The sequence below is a fragment of the Larus michahellis genome, chromosome 3 (genome assembly GCF_964199755.1).
Source record: "Larus michahellis chromosome 3, bLarMic1.1, whole genome shotgun sequence".
Classification (NCBI taxonomy): Eukaryota; Metazoa; Chordata; class Aves; order Charadriiformes; family Laridae; genus Larus; species Larus michahellis.
The window spans coordinates 71,704,881-71,727,121 of record NC_133898.1 but is presented as its reverse complement, the minus strand read 5'-3'; the positions used below and the strand labels follow the sequence as shown (position 1 = coordinate 71,727,121).

The following is a 22,241-nucleotide window of genomic DNA, read 5'->3' as shown; positions in this document are numbered from 1 at the left end:
TTTGGTCTCAATTAGTCCACTTCTTAGGCTCCCTTTCCCTTCTGTTTTGAAACAGGCAGTAGACAATAAGAAAATTAGTAAGGATTGCAAACTGCTTTTAATAATGCTGCCAACATCCTTGCATACTGTCAAATATGACAAAATTTCTCCCAAACCTTCTCTAATGCTTACAGATTTTTATTTTTATTTGTAACTACAAATTAATTGTCCTCTAAATGATTGATGGTCCCTTATGCGTCACTCATTGTTACTGTAATAAATATATCTCACTGTTTATTCTGCTGAAAGTTGTCAACTGGTAATTGCTGACTGGCCTATAATGACCACAGTACTGAAGATGTGTATTTTTTTTCTTTGTTAAGCCACACAGTTCCACTCCAGAACACGACTGAGTTGTGTGATGAACAGGAGCAGCCTTTCCTTAGTTCATCTGTACCCAGCATGCTCAGGCAAACCAAGATCATTACTATTTGCTTGATTTATATTTTACACATACATATCAGAAATATGTAAGCAAGCCAAAGAATGTATTGCTCCCTCCTCATCCTTCCCAAAGAGCTTTGACCTTATCAAGCTGAAGTGGAAAGATGGAGCTACAAGGGGGTTTGGATCAAGCATCTTCATTTTCTTAGATTATTAATTCTCTTGTGTATTTTTTGTTATACCTTGTGACATTCCACTTCAGTTGCAGAGTTTGTAGTACATAAAATGAAGAACCTTAGATTGCAGTGCTGTTGGAACAGTGACTGTGCTTGCTACTGTGCAGTGTTTAGGGAAGAAAGCAATCCTAGTGAGAACTTCAAGGCTTTATTGTTAAACATATGGCAAGTCAGAACTCACCTTCTGAATGCTTTCAGGGCACCAGTCATAATTACAATGGGGACTTCAAAAAAATTTGGCTTCAATATTTTGAGCTCTGTTGCAGCACAAACTGCAAAACCTTTTGTCAGATGTATGCTCCTGTCACAAATGTTCCTCGGGGTCAAGCAAAAACCTAAATGTAAAGCAGTCAATGTCGTTCTGCTGTACAAGATTAACAGGGAACAAGAAGCAATCAGGACATCGAGAGATAAAACAGATGTTTCATTGTTAGGAATTTTTCTTTAACTCAGTCTTGTGAAAAAAAATGGACCTTCAGACTTGCTGCAGTCAACAAACTTCCATCTTTACTGATTTAAATATTCAATATTGGTAGAAGGAGAAAATTATATAATCAGATTCCTTTAATACCAGGTCTTGGACACTTAAATACTGTACTCGAAGTAGACTGGTGCTTGCAATGAGAGGGAGTGTTTCCCAGCTGCCACTTGGTTCTGCACCCAGGAGAACAAGGAACCTCCTAGCCGCTGGTCCTGGCAGAATCAAGGTTTACCCTCTAAAGTAGGGAGCAGCTCCATGATCTCAGCCCTTCCAAATTCAGAACTAAGCAGAGTTGTTGTCCTTGTCAGAGGCAGGTCTTGAACAATCTGTGAATAGATGCACCTCCTAGCTCCTACACAGTCCTTAATTCATCAGGAGCTGGGAGCTTCTGATTACAACCCTTCACAGTGAGCTGAAAAGAAAGATACTGTGTGTAACACCAGATCTATGAAGCCTTGTACTAGCTTTCGCTATGTTCTGAGTTTAACAGAAGTTATGAGCCCTTATGGCACAGCTGTAAGAGTTAAACTGACCTCTGTGCTGGACAACTGCTTCTCTGTCTGCGTGAGCTCAATAAGAGATGGGCACTCCTACTTGGCCTAGAAGCTGATAAGCTACCAGTTGTTCTCCCTTTTTTGATGCAGGAGCTCCTGTTGAGTTTAGACCCACACTCCAATGTATTTCGCCCAACTCAAACACTATATAAACCTAACTAGTACTGGTATGTATCAGAACCAGCCCATGAGGCTTTCTAAATAATGAAAATCAGAAATAAACCTGAGTCGTTATTTTAGACCCTGATCTGGATCGGAATTTTCTGAGATTCTGGAGATATATTGATCGTGCAAACTCCCTGAAATCAGCAGCAATGGCAAGGAAGCTAAAGCTTTCATCTCTCTATGGACGTTCTGTTTCGAGAGGCAGAGGAGGGCTTGTTTATTATTTGGTGTGAAACCAGTGCCAGTGGGGTAGCCGCCAACAGATAAATGAACCTAACAACAGTTCAACACTTTATAGTGGAACAATAAAAAACAGTAACAGGAAACTAATACTGAAGAGTCACTATCATAGGATACCACATCATATCAGAGATTGCATGGTTGCCCTTAGACCAAAAATTACCTAGTCATAACACAGTCTTCTGAGTCTTAACAGCAATGAATGTGTTAAAACAAAATTGTGTTAGTTAATCACTCAATTGGAGGAACACATTATGGCTCAGATGTTTGATTTCTTTATTGTACGTTATCTTCTCTCTGTAAAATGGAATAAGTGGTTAGATGTCCATAAGCTTATAGTGTCTTTTATTACTTGAACAATAATTTTTTAAAAAAAGTTTCTTTGGCATGCATACTTGGAGATGCTTCTCACAAGAGGTAAGTCAAAATCCTTAGAGGACTTATTGTGCACGGGAAAGTGTGGTGAGAGTGGAAAACACAGTAGTTTGCATTAATTGCTTGCTGGACTGTTGTAATATTGACTGCATGATTTGCCTCTTACGTGCTTGCACTGCTGTAATGATCTGAATTTAGTGCTGCATTTGTTAATATTAGACACAAATTTATCCTGACAGTTTTATAGATAGACATAGAAGTATTTAGTCTTGCAAAATATAATCATGCTCTTGAAATATTTCCCATAGCTACAGTACATTCCCACAGCTACTACTATATGAGTACTGGAGTAGCTTAGTCCTGTGTCATCTACTCGACTCTGGTACTCACTTGATGTAGTTTCTCTTTTCAACCTGATTACTGTGCAAGAGGTGTTAATTTGTACTGAATGTTCACTTATCAATTGTTTACTCACTGAGAATACTTCATCACTTCATAAGCTGTTCATTTTTTTTTCTTACTGGTGTGAATTGAGTTTATCTTTAACACATAGCAAATTTTTAGCATTGTATTAACAACCACTGACAATTTTGAGGGTGAATAGATTTTAGCTTGTTTCATTAGTGAAATAATGTAAGAGAAAAAAAAAAACAATAAACCCAAAACAAAAACAAAAAAACCACCAAACCCAAGAAACAAACATCAAAACCCAGCTATTTTCAGATCTGAGATCACTTATTTGCATCCTGCAAAATGATTATAAGGTCTACTTACCTTCTTGACCAGCTACAGAACAGGTGTGTTTTCTATAAAACATTCGGTTGGCTGTAATACTTGCTTTTCCTTTAATTCTCGCAGACTTCTAAAAGCAAGCACACAGATGTCAAGAGCTGGGCTTGTAATAAGCTTTTATTTTGCCTTTTTTTTTTTCCCAATTTCACATAGAAATACAAACCAGAATGTAGTATGCCCACAGTTAACAAATGCAGAGAAGTTCTAGTGCAGTTCAGCTTATGTAACAAAATACTGTGAAATAGGAGGAAGAAGTCTGCAAATGGAAGCCGTGGAAATGCAAAAGGAAGACTTAAAATAACAGGATCTAGCTTTCTGCACCCACTTCTTACTGCACTAATCCAGCATCTGTCTTGTCTCCTTTGCAGTCATCACATGAGTTTCATGGTGTATTAAACTGTAGTATTCATTTTTCTTCGTCTCTCTGTATTTGACTCAACTCCTTGCTATATGGAACAGCCAACCTACAGAATAAGTACGACATTTAGATAACTGTGAAGACTTTAAACAACAGAAAAGATTTAATTTTGGGGTGAAAAAAATGTAATTGTTGAAAATTACTTCTCTTTTTCTACAGAAACATACGTGTTGTCTAGTGGGGTTTTTTTAGTCATTGAGCTGCCCAGGAGTGTTGCTGAAATAATTACGTACTTGTAAAACTTTAGGTACAACCCTCCATGTCTCTTAACATCACCATGAATTCCTTGTTTCACAGTCTGCTGCATCTCCTCAGATGTTGTTTAGGTTTGCCAGTCCTGTGTAGCATCTTTATGCAGGGGAACAGAAAGGCATTCCCACAACTCTGTTATTAAGGATGCAGAATTTTCCTGTCTGCAACATAAATGATACAAGACTTTAAGGTTTTGAGAATTTCTTGTGATAGTTAATAGAAAGCAAGAGGTAGGAAAATGCAAACTCCTTTTGATATATGCAGAGCACACCAGTATTTTTCATGCTAAAGAATATTTGCAAGAAAGGAAGCATACATGAAAAAGTTATAAGCTGGTTAGTGGAAGGAGGTAGGGAAAAGCATTTCTTAAAAGAAAACTAGCAGTATTTTTACCTAGACTCTTTCTACTGTCTGCATCACAAGTTTAGCATGCTTGCCCATGCTGTTATATGACTATAAAGTATGCAAATTATAAGATTTCTTTAGTTTTTTCTTACATTCAAATCCACAACCACACTATACTTCTTTTAAGTGTTCCTTAGATTTTCCAAATTACCTGTCCACTTTTCTCCGACTTCATCTGAATTCCTTGTCTAATTTAGGATTTTATATTGGCTAGTCCACAATGGCCAACGTTAATTATTTCTTATTTTTCTGGGGTAAGTCTGCTAATTTTGCTCTTCATGTTTCATATTAAAGTCTCCCATTAACAAGTCTTTCCTGTTTCCTAGTTGTTGTTTCCATTTTTTCTCCCAACCTATGCTTTTGGGGTAAATTATCTGAAATTAGTGTTACCTCTCACAGAACTCTATGTGTGCCATAAATTTTCTAACTCAAACATACATCTTAAACATTTAGCAGGAATAAATAAGCTTTGCCGTTCTTCCCCCAGCTTGTGATGATGAATGCACAGGACTCCTTCTCAGTGACCTGGATCGGTTAAACCAGATGATCCTGAGTGTTAACCTTAGTGGTCCACTGCCTGCTCCATATAAAATATTGCATGGTTTTGAGAACATGACACAGGAATTAAAGGTATGTTCACAGTATTCACATACATACAGGGCTTCAGTACAACTGTACTTCAATCTGTTCAAACATACAGCCATGAGTAGATTCAGGAAAGGAGAAAAATTCAAGATTTTATTACTGCAATCTTGCTTTGGTTGATAAATAGTTATTGCAGTTATTAATTTTGACTTATTTTAATAAATAAATCTCACAGCAGTAATTTGTGTACATGTATGCAAGGAATTGTACTGCAGGCATAGAAAAAGTGGTCGTATACAAATAAAATATTGTTCATGCTGGTGGTCCATAAAGCAGTTATGTATTTTATATACTGTATATTCCCACCATACTTAAAAGTTCTCCACTAAACTAGGTAAAGCTGTCAAGATTCCTGAGAAAAATATGTTGGGTGGGTGTGACACAAGAGTCAATGACAAAAGGTAGTTGCATACTGTAATGAAAAGGAAATTTTTGATGCTTCTCTACAATATTTGGAAGCACTGAGATCCATTAAATACAGATTTTCGCTCTCTCTCCTCTCTTCCCTAATAGCATTTGCTTTCACCTCAGCGAGCACCAGAGAGACTTCTTCAGCTAGCACAAGAAAATCTGGATACCCTGGTGACAGAAATGGATGAACTACTGACAAGAGTAAGTCTATGATCACGTTGGGGTCTATGGGTTTGGTTAAGGCTGCATAATGACGGAAGTCTTCTGAATATGAATTAAACATGAGTGAATAGATGAATTATAAGATGCTTCTCAATCTATGTTTGAAATGGCAGTGAGTCCTCTAACAACCTCTTTTTTGTGGGCCGATGTATTGAGATATATTTTCTGCAGAATTTTATAGTAATGTAAGAAAACTTTATAATACTCATACAGAGCATTTGGAAAAGCTGATAGCAAAGGAAAGAGTTCTTGATATAGCATTTATGGGCTTTGCCATGACTTCAGCTGTAGCTTATGTTACAAACATAATGGCAACAAAACCATGGGAATACCACACAGTATCTCACGTCTTTGACTGGCTCAGGCTTTCAGAAACTGAACTGCCTGGTTTCCTTCCTTTTCTTCTGAACATTAGTACTGTCTCTGGTAAGGCTATCCGCTTTCTGCATCAGCCACATCATCTCATATTCCCTTTCAAATCTCCTGAGTCTGACTGTCTCAAGATAGTTCTCAGCCTGTTTCTCTTTTAAGATTGCCTGTTGCAATAGCAATAGCCTGGAAAAGTTTTGATGTTTTGCAGTTTAATTTTCTGTGTTCGGTTATCTGTTGTCCTGGCTTGTTTCTCCGGGAGCTGTAGAGGAAATGGAAGCCTAACCTGATTCACTTATTTTAAAGAAATTTTAAATTTGGATTTAAAAATGGAAGTCCTGGTTCAACAAATAACAAGTTCTCATTAAGAGTCAATGAATGAAGTAATGGAAATGGGGACAATATTTAAAGGGAGAAGTCAAATATATGCACAAGGTGTGTGAGTTTATTTAAATATATGTGTTCTATATTTCATTTATGAGGGTAGTGAGAGTCTTCTGGGTTTCAATCGATGTGCTATTTACTCTTTTTATTAGGAATGTTTTATTTCAATATAGACCTTATTTTGGTCAGTAAAAGACATTGTCTAAGAAAATAATATAAATTGTGCCACCTAGTGGAGGAAAAAATAGGAAAATGGACCAGCCGCAATAAAAATCCAGCTGCCCGAAATATACTAATATGGCGGACTAACAAAAATCATGTTCATGAGTTGTGCTCCCCTGCACTGAAATAGGCAAATGAGAAAGACATGCATTACTGTACTTATGAATATACACCTGAGAGAATTTACCTAAACCCCATACAGTTTTAACATCCTGTCTTAAAATTGTTCGTGGTTTACAGAACCAAAATTCTCAGAGAAACTAGTTTATTTCAACCTATGAAAAAACCTATGAAATCATGGGTAGTTGGTAAGAAAGCATCTGTAGTGTGCTTGCATATGTATGTGTGTATGTGTGTGTCTATACACACGCATACACAGGTATCTATACATACTCTTATTGTAAGTATAAAGAAAGCTTGCTTTTTCACATTTGTTTGATTTTTTATTTTTCTGCCAGAAATAACTATGGCAGTTTTAAGTCTAGGTGGATTTTTAACTCATGACAGCCCTACAAGCAGGGAAGATGTAATTTCTTTTATTAAGATTTGTCAATTTAGGCTAAGACAATTTTTTATTTTATTTTGCATAGTTGCTCTTTTTAGTATGCTTTTCTAATTGCCCCCACCAAAAATGAAATAAATTTTAATCCCCCATGGAGATGGCCTAAAATAATGTTGCAAATTCTGACCTTCTGTAGACTTACTAGTCTTGGAAGGAAAAAGGTTGGAGGTGTGATTTTAGGGGATTTAGTGTGCTGGCTAAATTATCACCGCTTCCCTTTCTGCAGTTTTCTGTTACTGCAATGATTAAGTAGCCTTATGATTTCCAGTTATTCTTACAGAAATTTTTTAACTGGATTGCAGTTGGGTTTTTTAATTTGGGGACTAGCAGCTGGTGGCAAGAAGACATAGCTGAAAACCATATAATGGCTCACACTTGGAGCCATTTTAGGATAAAACGTAGAAGACAATAGCATTTAGTCTACAAAACCTTTGGGTTTTTTGCTTCCTTGTGGTCTCTTTTCAACCAGTGATCTCTTACATCAGTGCAGTACTCCCTCCCCGCCCCCCATCATATTCTTTCCTTCTTTCACTCCTCTATACAGAAGATCCTCACGTCTTTCTCACACTAACTACATTCTTACATGTTGGCATGCACATTCCCACATCTACCGGCAGAGGCAGACCTCAAACTCTTCACTTTCTTTCAGTTCACTACCTTTAGTCAAAACCCCCTCTTCCCTTCTAATTAGGTACATTCAGAGCTTTCACGAAAGGCAGGGATCAGAGTCACTGCTCTTGGTTGAAACGCCTGCTTTAACTTTGTAAACTTTTTCATTTCTCCCATACCACTGAATTTCTCAAGCTCAAAAATTTCTGATAGTAGTAGCAGAGGCAACTTAGTTCTTAGTTTGCCATAGTTGGAAGCATTTAGAGGGAGAGCCAAGAACTTCTGTCTGTACAGTGAGGTCTGTATTTACTTCTCCTTCTGTGGTCTGCAGCTCACTAGCTGGAGAAATTCCGGTAGGGCTCCCCTCCAGATGCCATCCAGAGGAGTTTCTTATGGCTTGATTAAGATCTCACAAACAAAACAAAACCACAAATGTTTGTGTAATTGCTAATACTTGCCAATAGTGTAAGTTGCTAAGTGGGACAAGGCCTTCCATGGAACGTTCATCACTGAGTATAAGCTGTGGACATCACCAAAGCAGGTTCGCTGATACTTTCTTTACTAGATTCCCATGGTAAGGATCTTGTTTATGCCAAAAAGACTTATTTGTGTCCAGACTTCTTGAAGATTCATTCCTAACCCTTGCCCTGAGTCCAGTCTGCCTGACCCTTACTGCTCCCCCAGAAAGAGTTTGGTGTGACTGTTTAACTGTTAGGAGATGCTGAAAACGGACCTTATAGAAATGGTAAATTGTAGTAAACTGAATATATAGAAAATTAGTAGGGCTTTATTAACAAATGGAAAGACTTAATTAGACATGGAATGGCTAGGTAGAGTGTGAAGGAAGTTTGCTATTTAATTCAGTTTATGGGGTTAAAGCTAGACTAGATAATGAAGCAAAAGGTTATTTTTCAGCAAAGCAAATTATGGCAAAATACAGAAAGCCTTCAGAGGAGCTGAATGGGATTTCGGTACTAAAGAGAACTGTCACTGAGAGGAAATGAAAACTGTTCGATGACAGATTAATGTGCACAAAAATGTAGTATGTGCCATTCAGTCATAAATACTGAGACATTAAAGTCGCCAATTGAAATTAACATGATTATGGAAAAAGTAATCAAAACTAAGAAAAGTATATATAAGTTATAAAACACCATTAACAGTAAAGGACTTAGAAATATTATAGAATATAATAAAAGTGAATGTGAAAATTCCAAGCAAATAAGCCACAAAGAATCAAAGGCTGATTGTGGACGATTTGACAATAAATAATAAGGTAGTTCTCAATTACATGAAGAATAAAATGACATCAGAAATGCCAAGCTGGGTTAGAGCAGTGGTCCATCAAGACCATTGTGTATTTTTGCCTTTTTCCTATCCTAAATGCCTCTTACAGCTCACTGTTAGAACATTTTAGTTCTGCATCCAGGCAAGTAAAGGGGTTTTGTAAATCTTAGAGGAAGGAAACAATAGCATAATTAAAGATGTATAAATGTGAAAATCCTTGTTCTTCTACTGATATAGAGATGAAAATGGAACTAACTCCCCCCAGACAGTACAGGTTCTTAATTCTCCCTGTATAATTCTATTTACCTGAACCATTTTCATATAAATTACTTTCAGAGTAACTACTCGGAAGTAGACCAAAGCTGTAAGTGGTATAATGCCAGGGATTTCATTTCAGAAACCCAGCTGTCCTGTTGTATCTTGAGGGCTTCCATCTAGAAGCTAATGACGAAAAAATAAATGTGTTAAAGCAATATTATTTCTCTTTGACTATTACTGAAATATGTATGGGGGGGGGGCGTAACTGAGAAAACGGTTTCTACAGCTCAAGTCAGAGAAAACCTAAGCTCATTTTGAATTATTGACCTTCTAGCCATTTCCCAGAGATTGGAAAGATCATAATGCCCTGCTTTGAGACATTTCTTGGGAATGCAATCCTCAAAGAAAAAACTGATGGGGTTTTTTGCGTTTGTTTTTTTTTTGCTTTACAATACAGTTTGAAAAGCTTTGTTGCTTGAAATGGTCAGCTTCTTTGTAATAAAAATGGGTCCATTTTGTAAATAGGGACCTTGAGAGCTAAGCAGAATGTCTTCAGATGATTCCTTTCCTGAGCATGTTTTTCAGATCTGCAGCAGACATTTGTCTTCATCCTGCTGCTGCTGTGATTCAATAAAATTATGAAGCATTTAGTTACACAAAGCTAAAATTTTACTGAGCACCCCAATGTTATAAACAAACATCTTCAGGCATTAGAGTTGTAAAAAACAACTCTTTTTTTTTTGCTCTCTTTCTTGGTTTAATTAATGTATTGATTTAATATTCTTCTTGCTTGTTGGCATGAACTGTCTCTTTGAGAACACCTTCGGGGAGGAAGCAAAGAGGTCATGATATCTGCTGCACTTTGTCAATCGAAAAGTGCGCAATTGTGAAACTGTGGAAAGAATTCCCTGAAGAATCTATTAAAAGGTTCCAAACAACGTTTCTTTAAGCAAATTCAGTGAAAAATTTCATCCTGTCTCTCTTTGTGTGCTGTTGCACATAACTAGGGTTTCTAAGAACCTAAAATAAAGCCTTCCAATTTCCATTTAAAGGAAAAGATAATAAAATTTAATTGTGTACTTGAACAGGGCATGTCATTTCTCATGCATCTGATCAATAATTCATTGATTGCCTTTTGCCCAAGGAAAGTTTTGTTCATAGATTCAGCCAGTAGGAATATCGCATAGTGTAGCCTTGTCCTGTTTATTAATTATACTTTTCCTGAATTTGGATTACTAGGCTACCAAGGTGACAGCAGATGGTGAGCAAACCAGGCAGGATGCTGAGAGGACTAATGACAGAGCGAAATCTCTTGGACGGTTCGTCAAAGGCATTCTCCAAGCTGCTGAAGGTATTGGAAAAAAAAAAAAAGCCAATTGTTTCTCAAGAAAACTGAAGGATGGTGGGGAAGAGGGTCTGAGGGACAGCGAGGAAGAGCTTATTCACTGAGAAGTGTCATGTGGTTTAAATGTTGAGTGAAGAAACTACAGTCAACTATCTCTAGACTTTTTGCAGTCAACGGGTGTAGTTTATATAAACAGTGCATTGGTAATTATGAGCAAAGACTAGCGGAATATTGAGTATATTTCTGCAGGATTTTTGCAGTTATTTGAAGAAAAGCTATTATGATGAAGTAACTAGCATGGCTTAGCTTTTGTTTATTTTCAAAGCAGTTAAAAACATGTATTGGTAAAAAAGCTAGACGTAATTTTAGCACTTGGTACATTACACTTCATCTTAATTTCCCCAAATTACTTCAAAAATACATTACTACTTGCTGTTAATGAACATCTGCTGCTTGGAATTTGCAAGCAACTCCTAACCCTACCTATGTAGTGGCACGGAGCCAACTCTCTTCCACAAGCTGATTCACTGCACTTACAAATGCAGTAAAGACTTGTGAGCAAAAGTATTGTGGGTGGCTTTGAGAAGCAAGACCTATGTAATACATGAAGCTATTAAATAAGATAATGGCTGTAAAATATGAAAATGATTGGCAATCACAGGCAAGTTTTTTACTTGAAAAATACTGATCTATTCTTTCTTCCTCAGAGCTTCCCACTACAGTACTGATTTCAGTAGTTATGTTTCTGAAGGTCCATTTCATTGAAAGGGAAAGCTTTCACTTTTGTCCAAGTGCTATAAAATATGTTTTATATTGCTTTTCATGTAACACATCCCAGTACATGCCCTGTAGCTGAACTGAACAGCAATTTAGGATATCTTTAGGACATACAACTTTGACATGAAATAAATGTGGGGAAAGCAACAAGAAAAAGTAAGCGATTTTTCAATAATTTTTTTAAACAAAAGACCAGGTTTTTCATATATCAAGATGAATTTGGGATGACAAGGGCTAAACCAATTTTTTGCTCCACAGAGTTTATGCCTAGTGTTTGTAACCCAAAAAAAAGTTTCCTCAGACAGGTTTAGCAATAAGAAGTGCTGAGGGGGTGCAGTAAATGTATGTGGTATCTTAGAAGTAGACAAAGACTTCAAAATCAATGTGTTTGCCTGGTGGCCAAGTTAACGTTTTCAGAACAGACGAAATACAGGAGTACAGAACTGAAAGATACTTCCTGAGTTGCTGCATCCGTTCCCCTGTTATCATAAACTTTCTAACCTTCATCTTCAAAGTAGTTCCCACAAATACACACAATCTGAACAGAAGGCAGATTCGGAACCCTGCATAACTGCAGACCTTCTCATTTCCAGCTAAAAATATTCATGTTTAGTTTATTATCTTGTGTTCTTTTGCTAGCCTTGTTCTTTAGTTCAAATAGGGTTTTTCCTCTCCCTCGTGCTTCCCCTCCTTCCCCCAGCCCCAACTATGTTCATTGAGAAGAATCATATTCCCCTTCAGCCCCCTTTTCTCCAGACTAAAACACTTTATAAGATTATTCTCCCAAATCTCCTGCTTACCTTCATATAATTTCACTTTCTCTGTTCAAAATTTTGTTCATCTTTCATGACCACAGGTAACAAGCATTGACACGAGGTTGCTTCAGTGTCTTGCACTTCAGTAACAGTAAAACCTGCCTATGTCAGCTCTTCTAATACATTCTGGGATAGCATTTTAGCATTTCCTTTTCTTCACAGCTGGGTGCCATTGGAGATTCATAACGTTCTACGTTCTTCTCATTCATACCTTATATCTAACTGGAAAAATCACAGTTTACAGCTGAAATTTCTGTTGTTATTTATTTCACAACCCTTGTATTTTCTAATATTGAATCTCCCTCCGGTCTGATTACTTCAGTTTTGAAGGTCACCCAGTTATTTCTGCATGTCATTCCAATCCTTCTCTATTAAGACTGTCTTAGAACTTTTCCTCATAAGCATATTTTCTCAGTAGACTTTTTTTTTTTTCCTTCCCCAGCATTGTTAATGAAAATATTCAAATGGATTTGCTATTAAACCCTATAGTCTGACATGTGCTACCTTAGGAAAAAAAAATAGAAACACATTCATTTATTCCACAACCTATTTTCCACTTACTTCCAAAGCAAGTTCTCAGGCCTTAGTGGAATTCACGTTTCTTCAAAACAGACACTACATTTGCTTGTTCTCAGTCAAATGGTCTTCCTGCTGGATTTGCAATGTCATGCACCAGATCTTTCAGGTTTCTAGAATGGCAGTTCTCTGGCCATTCCGGCTTGAGTTCTTCAAAATGTTCTTCTTCTGGTTGTGATAATTTCTATATCCTTTTGCCATCCTCAGCTGTCTTCCTGTTCAAGATCACCATCTTTCAAAAACTGAGGAAAAAACTTTCTCCTTAGGATGGTGCCATACCTAGATTATTTTAAAATTTGAAGGCATTTTAACTGCATATTGGCCCTATACCTACTTTGTCTCTGCTTTTTTTGATGTATGAGACATTTCTAGATTCTTCCTTAAAGACTTTATGTCCACTCATGATGTTCTGATTGAAATGAGCAACCAGTTTCCACGTATTCTTTATGACCATTCTTTGTCCCCATCCCTAGATTATAGGTTACTGAAAGTTATAGTACTTTGGATCTCTAGGAATGCAGGACTGTACCTGTGACTCTCTAGTACTTGTTGCCAGTAGGCAACAACTTCAGGATGAAATGCCATGAAAGGACCTATTACTTTCCATTGACTGAAAGTAATGCTTGAGAAGGCAGTGCTCAGAAGTACATGACTGTAGATCTGACAGATACCTCCCTAAATGTCAGGGAATCAAGGCATTCTTCAAGCCATAAAAGCTTCTTATTACAAGTGAGAAGTTTGTCATGATTTGTTGTAATGACCATACTTGGGCCATTGATCCATTTCTACTGAACTGATTACTGACTTTCTGAACTTCTGAGTACCTGTAACTAGTTTTCCCTCTTAACTGTGGAATATCCCCAGCTTTGCACTTCCTTGTATTCGTCTATGTCAGTGCACCCAAATCTTTTACCACCACTGGACTCTGATCGTTTGCAGTATATTAAGACTAGAAAGTAAAGATTGTTATGGGAAGAGGAGAATGGAGGAGAAAGATACAGCTAGGTATATTTTTTTCTGAACCTAATAAAAGCTGAGATAACATATCCATTTTCTATTTTAAGGTAAATATTCAAGGAGGTTAAATTACTATTTATTTATTCCAGACTTAAAAAAACCGTAATATATATATGCTTATTCCTGGCCCGAGGTAACTTAGTAATGATATATAGCATAAGCAATCCGTGATCCATTTAAGCAAAGTGTGGTCTTTTCCAGTCCTCACTACCCCACATATAATCACTCTTGATTAAAGATCAAAATCTCAGTTCTCACCAGCAAATCAAATCATTGGATTAGAATTTTCTTCATAAGTTGCTCTAAACCTACACAATGTGGAGATGAAATAGTAATTTATTTGAATTTTTGGAAGACAGATTTTAATTTCTTCAATTAAAGATTTACTTTAAAACATTCAGAAGTATCCACACAACCAGGAACTGTGCTATTCTGGAGAAATCAGTTACTTGGGAGCCCTGTGCCTATGGAAAGGCAGCAGTACTTTGAAAAATTGAAGATGGAGCTGATTGTTGTAAATGATCTAGTTGCTTCTGAAAAAATATATTGTAATACGTTATGGTGTGCTATGGCAGAAAGATTTTAGTCTGTCCTTGAATGTGATACCATGTGTACAGCTTTATCAGTTAGGAATAATTCAGCTGTTCCAAACACATAATACATTTATAGTGCACCATCATATATTCCAACCGTCATACCCTTCTTTTCCATTTCTGGGAATCTGCTTCTAAACCACATGAGAGGGTTTAGACATCTGTGGGTGTCTTTCGCTCCTCTTCACTCTCCTCCTTTTTTCCGAAATCTCCCAATCATTTATTCTTCCTAGCACTGTTAAGTCTGAAAGCTAAAAATTACATATTTTTAAGTTCTCCAAAATAATTTAAATCTAATTTTCATTGCTTATACTGCCTGCACCTCTAATTCTATGAGCAATATACCAGATTATCTTCTGCTGTTTTGAAGGTTCAGTGCAAATTCTTTCTTTCAGGGGGAGGAGGAGGGGAGCAATATATTTCTTATACCGGATATAAAGGCTTCTTCACTTTAATTATTGTGCTTAAAAGTAAGCTATAATAAAAGGTTTGAGGAAGCATATAACATGTTCTCATTTGTTACTGATCATTGGATTAACCATCCTTTATATTTCACAACAGCAATATCCGGTACAAGTTGCATTCCATTTGCTGATAAAGTTGATGGGCAGATGCTTAAAGCCCCTCTGATGTTTTTATTTACTAACTTCCTACATAAATATTTTTTGGCCCCCTGCAGCTGCAAATGAAGATGCTATAAAACTGAACGAGACACTCAGAACCTATGACGAGACCTTGGAGAAGGGTCTTCCAGAGCTGCAGAGTGAGGCCGAAAGAATGATTGCAGAGTTGAGAAACAGAGCGCTGAATATGCAAGAAAGAATAGCTCAAGATGAGTTAAAGTGAGTAGAGAGACCTCAGGCTTCAGCCTCCTGGTGATAATGTCTGACTCTTGTAAATGTGATTGTCATCTTTTCGAATCAAGTTTTCAAGCTGGGGTTTACAGAAATGTGATGGAAAACAAAGTCTAATACTTCTTATCTGTTAATGTAGCACTTGCATTTTTGGAAATGCTTACATATGTGGAAAGCAATCCCTAGGAAATTACTTCTCTGCTCCACAGGTACCAGCAACATTTCTAATCAAATTCTAAACAATTCTTCTTAGGTTTTTTTTAGCTTCTGCTTTAGACCTGATGAATGGCTTTTGTACTAAAAAGCTTGTCTAGAAGCTTGGGTTTTTTCCTGGAAAACTAATTGGTCTAATAAAAATATTATCAGTCTGCAAAGTTTGTCCAATAGCACAGTCATTCAAAAGGATGTATTTTGCCATTTATAGAGTAGTGTATATCAAAATATTCCAACTCAGTGGCACAGTTGCCCACCATTTGGTTATTTAGCTACCAGTAAAAAAACCCAAGTATATATACATATATAATTATATTGGTTTTATATTTATAAAGCATTTTGTAAATTGCCGAAAATTTACTTAATCCAGGAAAATATTTGGCTTGAAGTTAAAATTCTGCTAGTCTGTTATGTCTGTATCAGTCAGACCTGGCGTATTTCTAGAGCTAGGGCTTGCTTAGCACTTCTCCAGAGCAAACAACCAGCAGGTAATCCAGCCGAGCAGCTACTTAGTCCATTGAAGTTGTGATGGCTCGGTAAACTGTTTGGGATATAGGTATTCAGGCCTGAAAATATCAGTTATCAGGTGCGTGCATACTGTAAGGAGATGTAAATAGAATACAAGATTAGCTAAGAATTCCAAATAGTATAGAATCAGATTTACACTGCCTATCTTACACTTTATAAACCAGATCATTTTCTGAAAATCCTACCAGTACAGTATTTCTTCCCATAATTCGGATGGTTCCGCTTTCTGTTCTCTTGAGAAAGGATATATTGCAAACTTATTTTTCAGCAATGTTTTATTGCTTTTTCTTCTGTTTTCACTGAGTCTCTTCTATCCCTTCTTAGAAATACGCCAGGAAAAAGTAGGGATGAGAAAAATTTACCCAAACCTTTGAAAGTGCTGCCTGCAATTTTAAGGCAGACTCAGGGGAGGCCTTTCAAACAAGGTGTTCTTAGTCCTCAAATGCTATCAAATGCTACAGCCAACATGAAACTGTCAGACTAGCATGAAATCATTTCCAACTCTAGCCCAATAGCTAGAGTAGGAAATGCAGTAGGGCTTTTTTGAGGGAAAGGACTTCTCTCCCTCTTACCTTTCTGCCTGAAGTGTGCAAAGTGAGTATTTTTGTTTCCTGATAAAGGAATACATTTTATATTAAAAAAATACATGAATATACTCACTGATTTTAATCATAGTTGTATGGTTTATCTTAAGGATAGGATTACCTCTTTATAGGCAGTCATTGAGATCCAAGAAATTTGGCAGTGAACTCAACAGCAGGAAAATGAGTCACTGTGAATTACAGGATGGGGAGGAAGGATCCCTAGATAATGTTTTCTGAAACTCTTCTATAAAGTACTGCCTCTAGAAGAAAAATGTCTTAAAACTGCTTAAATAATTTAGTAAGATAGTGGATAGGATACGTTCTGCAAGGAAAAAGGGTGAAGAAAAATTAATTGTTCTGAAAACTTTGTTTGTACGTGCATGTGTGTGGATCTCTGTGCTCACATGTATTCTTACAGACTCATTTAGAAACATTTACTTTTGAATAGCTCTGCAAGTCTCATGATCACTTTGAAGCAGTTAATCGTGTTTACTCTTTGGTGAGATGTCTTTTGGCAGTGATTGTATTCTGCTTTCAGGATTTTGTTCAAAAACAGAACGACAGGAATCAGTGGATTCTTGTTGTCTCTCCTGTTCTCATCGAATTCTCAAAAGTTTAATGAAGAAGACGAAGTCTTACTTCTTTTATAGGTGGCAAACTTTTCTTACATTTGCAGCTTTTTCCCTCATTTAATTTCCTTTGAACTTTCAAATCAAGTCTGCAATCTGATTTCCTTAGTGTACTGAAATGGCACATTAGTCAATAATTTATCTCTAAAACAAGCATGTTAAAAATACACCAGTTTCTGTCCTAAACCATCCTGATTTTCATACATATGAAATAAATCTTTCAATATGTTTATAACATTCCTACACATTTTTTCAGATGCCACTGAGTTGCTATCAATGGATGCTGTGAGCCAGAATTCTGTCTATTTGATATGCTGAATAGCTTTATTTCTGTATGACTTTTTCTTCCGTAAATTTGTATGATGGCTTTTTAGCCACTGTGAACTTCTGTCATCCAGTTTCCTATAAGAATGAATTGCATAACTCATCCACACAGTGCTTGAAGAGATGCCTCATGTGTTTTGACATTGATTCCTGATATTTTCCTTTTTTGTATTTGGAGAGACATTGAACAGTTGATCACCTTATCCATGCTACTCATGACGTTACTGTCCTAATTTCTTCTCCAGATAGGATAATTCTAACATATTTAAACCATCATATATATATACACTGTTTATTTTTTTAATCATTTTTTCATCAATTTCTAATCTTTCTTTTGTTCCTTTATACTCATTTTGAGGATCCAGACCATACAGCACTCCAGCGTTAGGCCAGACCTGTGATTGTTTCTTCTAACACTTCAAGCATTTCGTATAGTTTTGTTCTTTTTCAAGGAAGGTACCCACTGAAACTAGCACAGCTTAAAGGTGCAAGATAGTATTTAAAAGAATGTGGTGCAGTCCAGTCACACAGAAATTCTGGTACGTAAAGCAAGGGATTATATGGAGCAGATTTATTGCCGTGTACTTCATTAGAAAGAGTGGAGAGAAAAATGCAGAACAAGTTGGTACAGAAGTGTTATCGTTAGAGCACCAGTAAGGATTTTTGAGGGAGACTACTAGACAGATTGGTAATTTGGACTGTGCTGTGAGGCAAGGGCAGAAAAAGGAAATCCATCAATCTTGTACTGGTCCTCCAGTACTGCGGAGTCATAAGGGTGTCAAAATTTTACAGAAGTGTAAGACAGTAGCTGCATATACAAACAACAATGGAGGAGGTATGGGAGAAATTCTGAATTCCTTTCTACACTTCTTCTGTGACAGGATGTCAATACTGGGTTTAAATTTTTGATTAAGTATTTTGTCCTCAGAAGTCGCAAATTCACAACATGAATATTTTTTTTTTTTGTCAAAACCAATGGCAGAGCAGATGGGGGAAAAAATCCATCTCAGAAAATGCCAGAGCTAAGGTAACAATTTGGCTTTCCTTGTCTCCAGTTCAGATCCTTCATCTAAATTATGCCCAGTGGCAGCGTATCTTTTCCACCTCTCAGATATTTTTTTGTGTGTGCATTTATTTATGTTTTTATTTTTAGAAGGTTTCTAATGGAACTGTATAGGCAGGCCAAACTGCAGTGTTTTTCAGAAAATATCGTTCTTGTTTTCCCCACAGCTTCTTCAGACCCATTGCCATAATGATACAGGAAGAAAAACTTAATTTATTCTGGGTGGAAGTGCGATAGGTTTCTTCTGTAGGTATTATCTATCCTACAGATTCCTGTGTACTTAGGATTATTTTTTTTTATCTCTAAAGCATCATTTTGGAAGTGCTTCTTCTTTTTGTCTTTTAATTTTTCTGGCCTTATCATATCGTTGCATTAATGCGGTGGTGTTGCATTATGTGAAACTGATTCAATGGCCTGGTATGAGGCAGACAAATGATGGGGCATAAAGACTCCAGTATTCCAGTCTTTTAAAACTGGAAGTAGCAACTGTCTGATGATCAAGAAATATGGTATCCCCTGCCAAAAGCAGGCAGTTGGGAGCTTTCTATTTCTGTGTTGCCGAAGCCCATTAAAAATATCCCAGAATTTATTTCAGATAAGCAACATTCTTTGGCTACTGGAAGTCATAAATCCAAGGATCCTGAGGGTTGTTTATTTTACAGGAAAGTATTTATGTTTTTTGACTGTCTAAAGCAGTTTGTCTGCTCCAGGACAGCATGAAATCAGGCATATCTACATCTCCCCCTCAGTTCAAGGTAGGAAGCCACTTTGTGTCACGTGTCACATTAATGTGAATGAAGGAAATCTTTTTGACAAGTTGAAATGTTTCGGTAAACCTTGCTTTACTAGTCAGATCTCAAGAATGGCAACTTACCAAAAAAAAAAAAAGACAAAACAATTTTCAATGGAGAATATTTGAATATTTTCTACTTCATAAATAAGACCTCAGGGCCTTTTAAAAACTTCTTTAAGAAAGCACTTAAGAACAACTGTCGTTTCACCTTGTTAAACTTGTATTCTCTTGAAAGTTATTTTGAGATTTAATTTAGAAGTCTATTTTATTTGCTTGCTATTAAGAATGTTTAGATTATTCAGTGTAGGGAATATGAACTCAGTGCCTTCATGGGTGGTGATGTATTACAGGAATGCAGAAGATCTTTTGGACAAAGTGAAGAAATTATTTGGTGAGCCCAGTGAGAGAAATGAGGATCTCAAAAATGAGGTCCGGGACAAGCTAGCAAACTACCACACCAAAGTTGACGATGCTCGAGATCTGCTAAGAGAAGCTACAAGTAAAATTAGGGAGGCTGATCGTTTATCTGCAGTCAACCAAAAAAATATGACCACGGTAGAGGTAAGTGCTGACAAGTTGTGTCCTTGACTACTTGGAGTCTGATCAAAGTTTGAAACTTTGCATGATTAAATCTTGAAACAAAAATATAAGCAAAATAAAAATAGTATTAAAATAAAACTATATCTTATGTAATTTAAAGGCAACGTTCCTCAGAATGAGGCTTTTAAAAGCAGAATTACTCCACAGCTTTATCAAAATAATATCATCTGCTTTTAAACACTGAGTAGAGGGTGCATTAGATTTATTATTCTGGGGGAGATTAAATTCATCCCACTATAAATAGTCATGTAAAATTCAAATCTTGTGCTCCAGATTTAAATAGGAGTTCAGTTAAAATCTTGGTTGCCATATATTTGCTTCTAGAAAACTTACCCTTTCATCTCCCTCTCCAACCCCTGGGAAGAAGACTGAAGGGGAGTATGTGGATATTACAGAGTAATAAATCAAACTCTATTCTCTGTAGTTAGTAGCTGTTATAAATGACCTCCCTTGTACCAGAGGGGTCTGCTTGTGATTTAATTTAAATTGCAGAGACTTAAAGAGCGTATTATACTGTACATTAACAAGCATTTAACCAAGACATAAAGAGCAGAGTCAACCTAATGAAGATAAATGTTTCATCTCTGTTTGTATCTCGATGAGCTTTCGCCTCATGTACAATGATGAGGTTAGAGTTCCGAGACCTCTTCTCAGCGGAGATTTGTGGGCTGGATTGAATTAAGGAAAGACAGCTCTGTAAAGAAGTTAGGGGATCTCTGTTCTGTGCATTTTCTTCCCAAAGGTGGATGGCTAAAGGTTGGAGAAATTACCTGCTACCTCAGTTTTTAAAATATTCTGTGCATCACAGTATCAGAGTGCCTGAAGGCATCCTTTCCACCTGTCCATCTGGTTGTTTGAGGATGGTTTTTTTGCTTTATTTTGACCCTGTTTTGACCAAGAAGCCATCACAGCACTCATAACACTAGAATGCCGTGGTGACCTATCAAACTAATCTGTGATACTCAGTGGATTTTGCACAGGAAATTGTGCGTTCCTTATTTAGACGTTCATCCTTACTACACAATATGCAGTATTTTTACTAGTTGGAAAATCAAGAATTCTAAGATTGCTCCAAACCATCATCTTTTATTTTACATTCAGTGGTTAGTGAAACACCAGTGGATGTAAATAGTAAAGCAGCAGAATATTTTGAAAAATTTTGCCTTCATACCCAGAGAAGGTAATCGTCAAAATGAGGAACTTGCACATCTAGGTAAAGATTAGGATTTCTAACTTCTTTCTGATTCATTTTGCAGTAGTACTACAGTCAGTTACCTCTGTTATAGAACAACAAAAAACCTACCCTGTGGGAGGGGGATACAAAGCTGGGGACAGGAGGAGAAGGAAAACATATCTTACATTATATATGCTTTATTGTTGTCACCGTCTTTACTTTGAAAGCTCAGAGAATTCCAGTGGTATTGTGGCACAGTGACAAAATCCAGTCTTCTATTGGGATGCTGGTATTTGAACTGGCGTCCCCCTTCTAGCAAACGACTCATGTTTTTCTTTGTGTGAACACATCCTATAGAAAAAGAAGCAAGCTGTGGAAGATGGCAGGCAAGATGTTGAGAAGAGCCTGCAGGAAGGGAATGATGTCCTTAATGCAGCCAACCAACTTGCAAATGAAATCAGCTTAGCTGTAGAGGTGAGTGTTTTATCATCCTTATCTGATAATTAGTACAATGAAGCATCATTATGGAAGCAAAATAGATACTTAAAGTAACACGTGACTTTTCTTTTTATTTATCAATGTAATGTTGGAACATTGGATTGGAAGAAATCATTTTTCCATTGTTGTATGGTGGAAGAGATAATCTGGTATATAAAAATGATTAACTTTGAGATTTAAATGATTCATTGGATTACACAAAGAGCTACCGCATAATTTTTCATGGACTCTGCCTTCTTTTATAAATATGGTATTGTGTTTAGGGTACTGACTTTATCTTTAGAATTGCAGATGCAGCAGATCCATTCACAATCTCACTGTGACTCTGTACTCTAGATGTAGATTTATCTGCACAAAAACTCTGTGTGCATATCAGAAGGAAACTTCGGAAATAATTTGTTGCCTGTGGCAACAATTTTAAGTCTAGATAGATCAGGGAGAGGAGAGGATTGCACTCTCATTTTACATAATGTTTTTGAAATTTCTGCCTTAAAAGTTTTGTCAACAGAGTTTGAGGTCAATGCCTTAGCTACAAAAAAATAAATAAA

General features: G+C 36.7%; 1 protein-coding gene across 10 annotated transcripts in view; it reads left to right on the top strand.

The window, feature by feature from the left end:
- Window positions 1-22,241, top strand: part of LAMA2 (laminin subunit alpha 2) — a 376,159-nt gene that overhangs the window by 279,472 nt on the left and 74,446 nt on the right. For all 10 annotated transcript variants that reach the window (XM_074580763.1, XM_074580762.1, XM_074580760.1 and 7 more), the window contains 6 exons: window positions 4,829-4,971; window positions 5,500-5,598; window positions 10,550-10,661; window positions 15,113-15,275; window positions 19,772-19,982; window positions 21,553-21,669. In XM_074580763.1, the coding sequence (XP_074436864.1) occupies window positions 4,829-4,971; window positions 5,500-5,598; window positions 10,550-10,661; window positions 15,113-15,275; window positions 19,772-19,982; window positions 21,553-21,669 (845 nt within the window). The remainder of the gene's footprint in view (window positions 1-4,828; window positions 4,972-5,499; window positions 5,599-10,549; window positions 10,662-15,112; window positions 15,276-19,771; window positions 19,983-21,552; window positions 21,670-22,241) is intronic.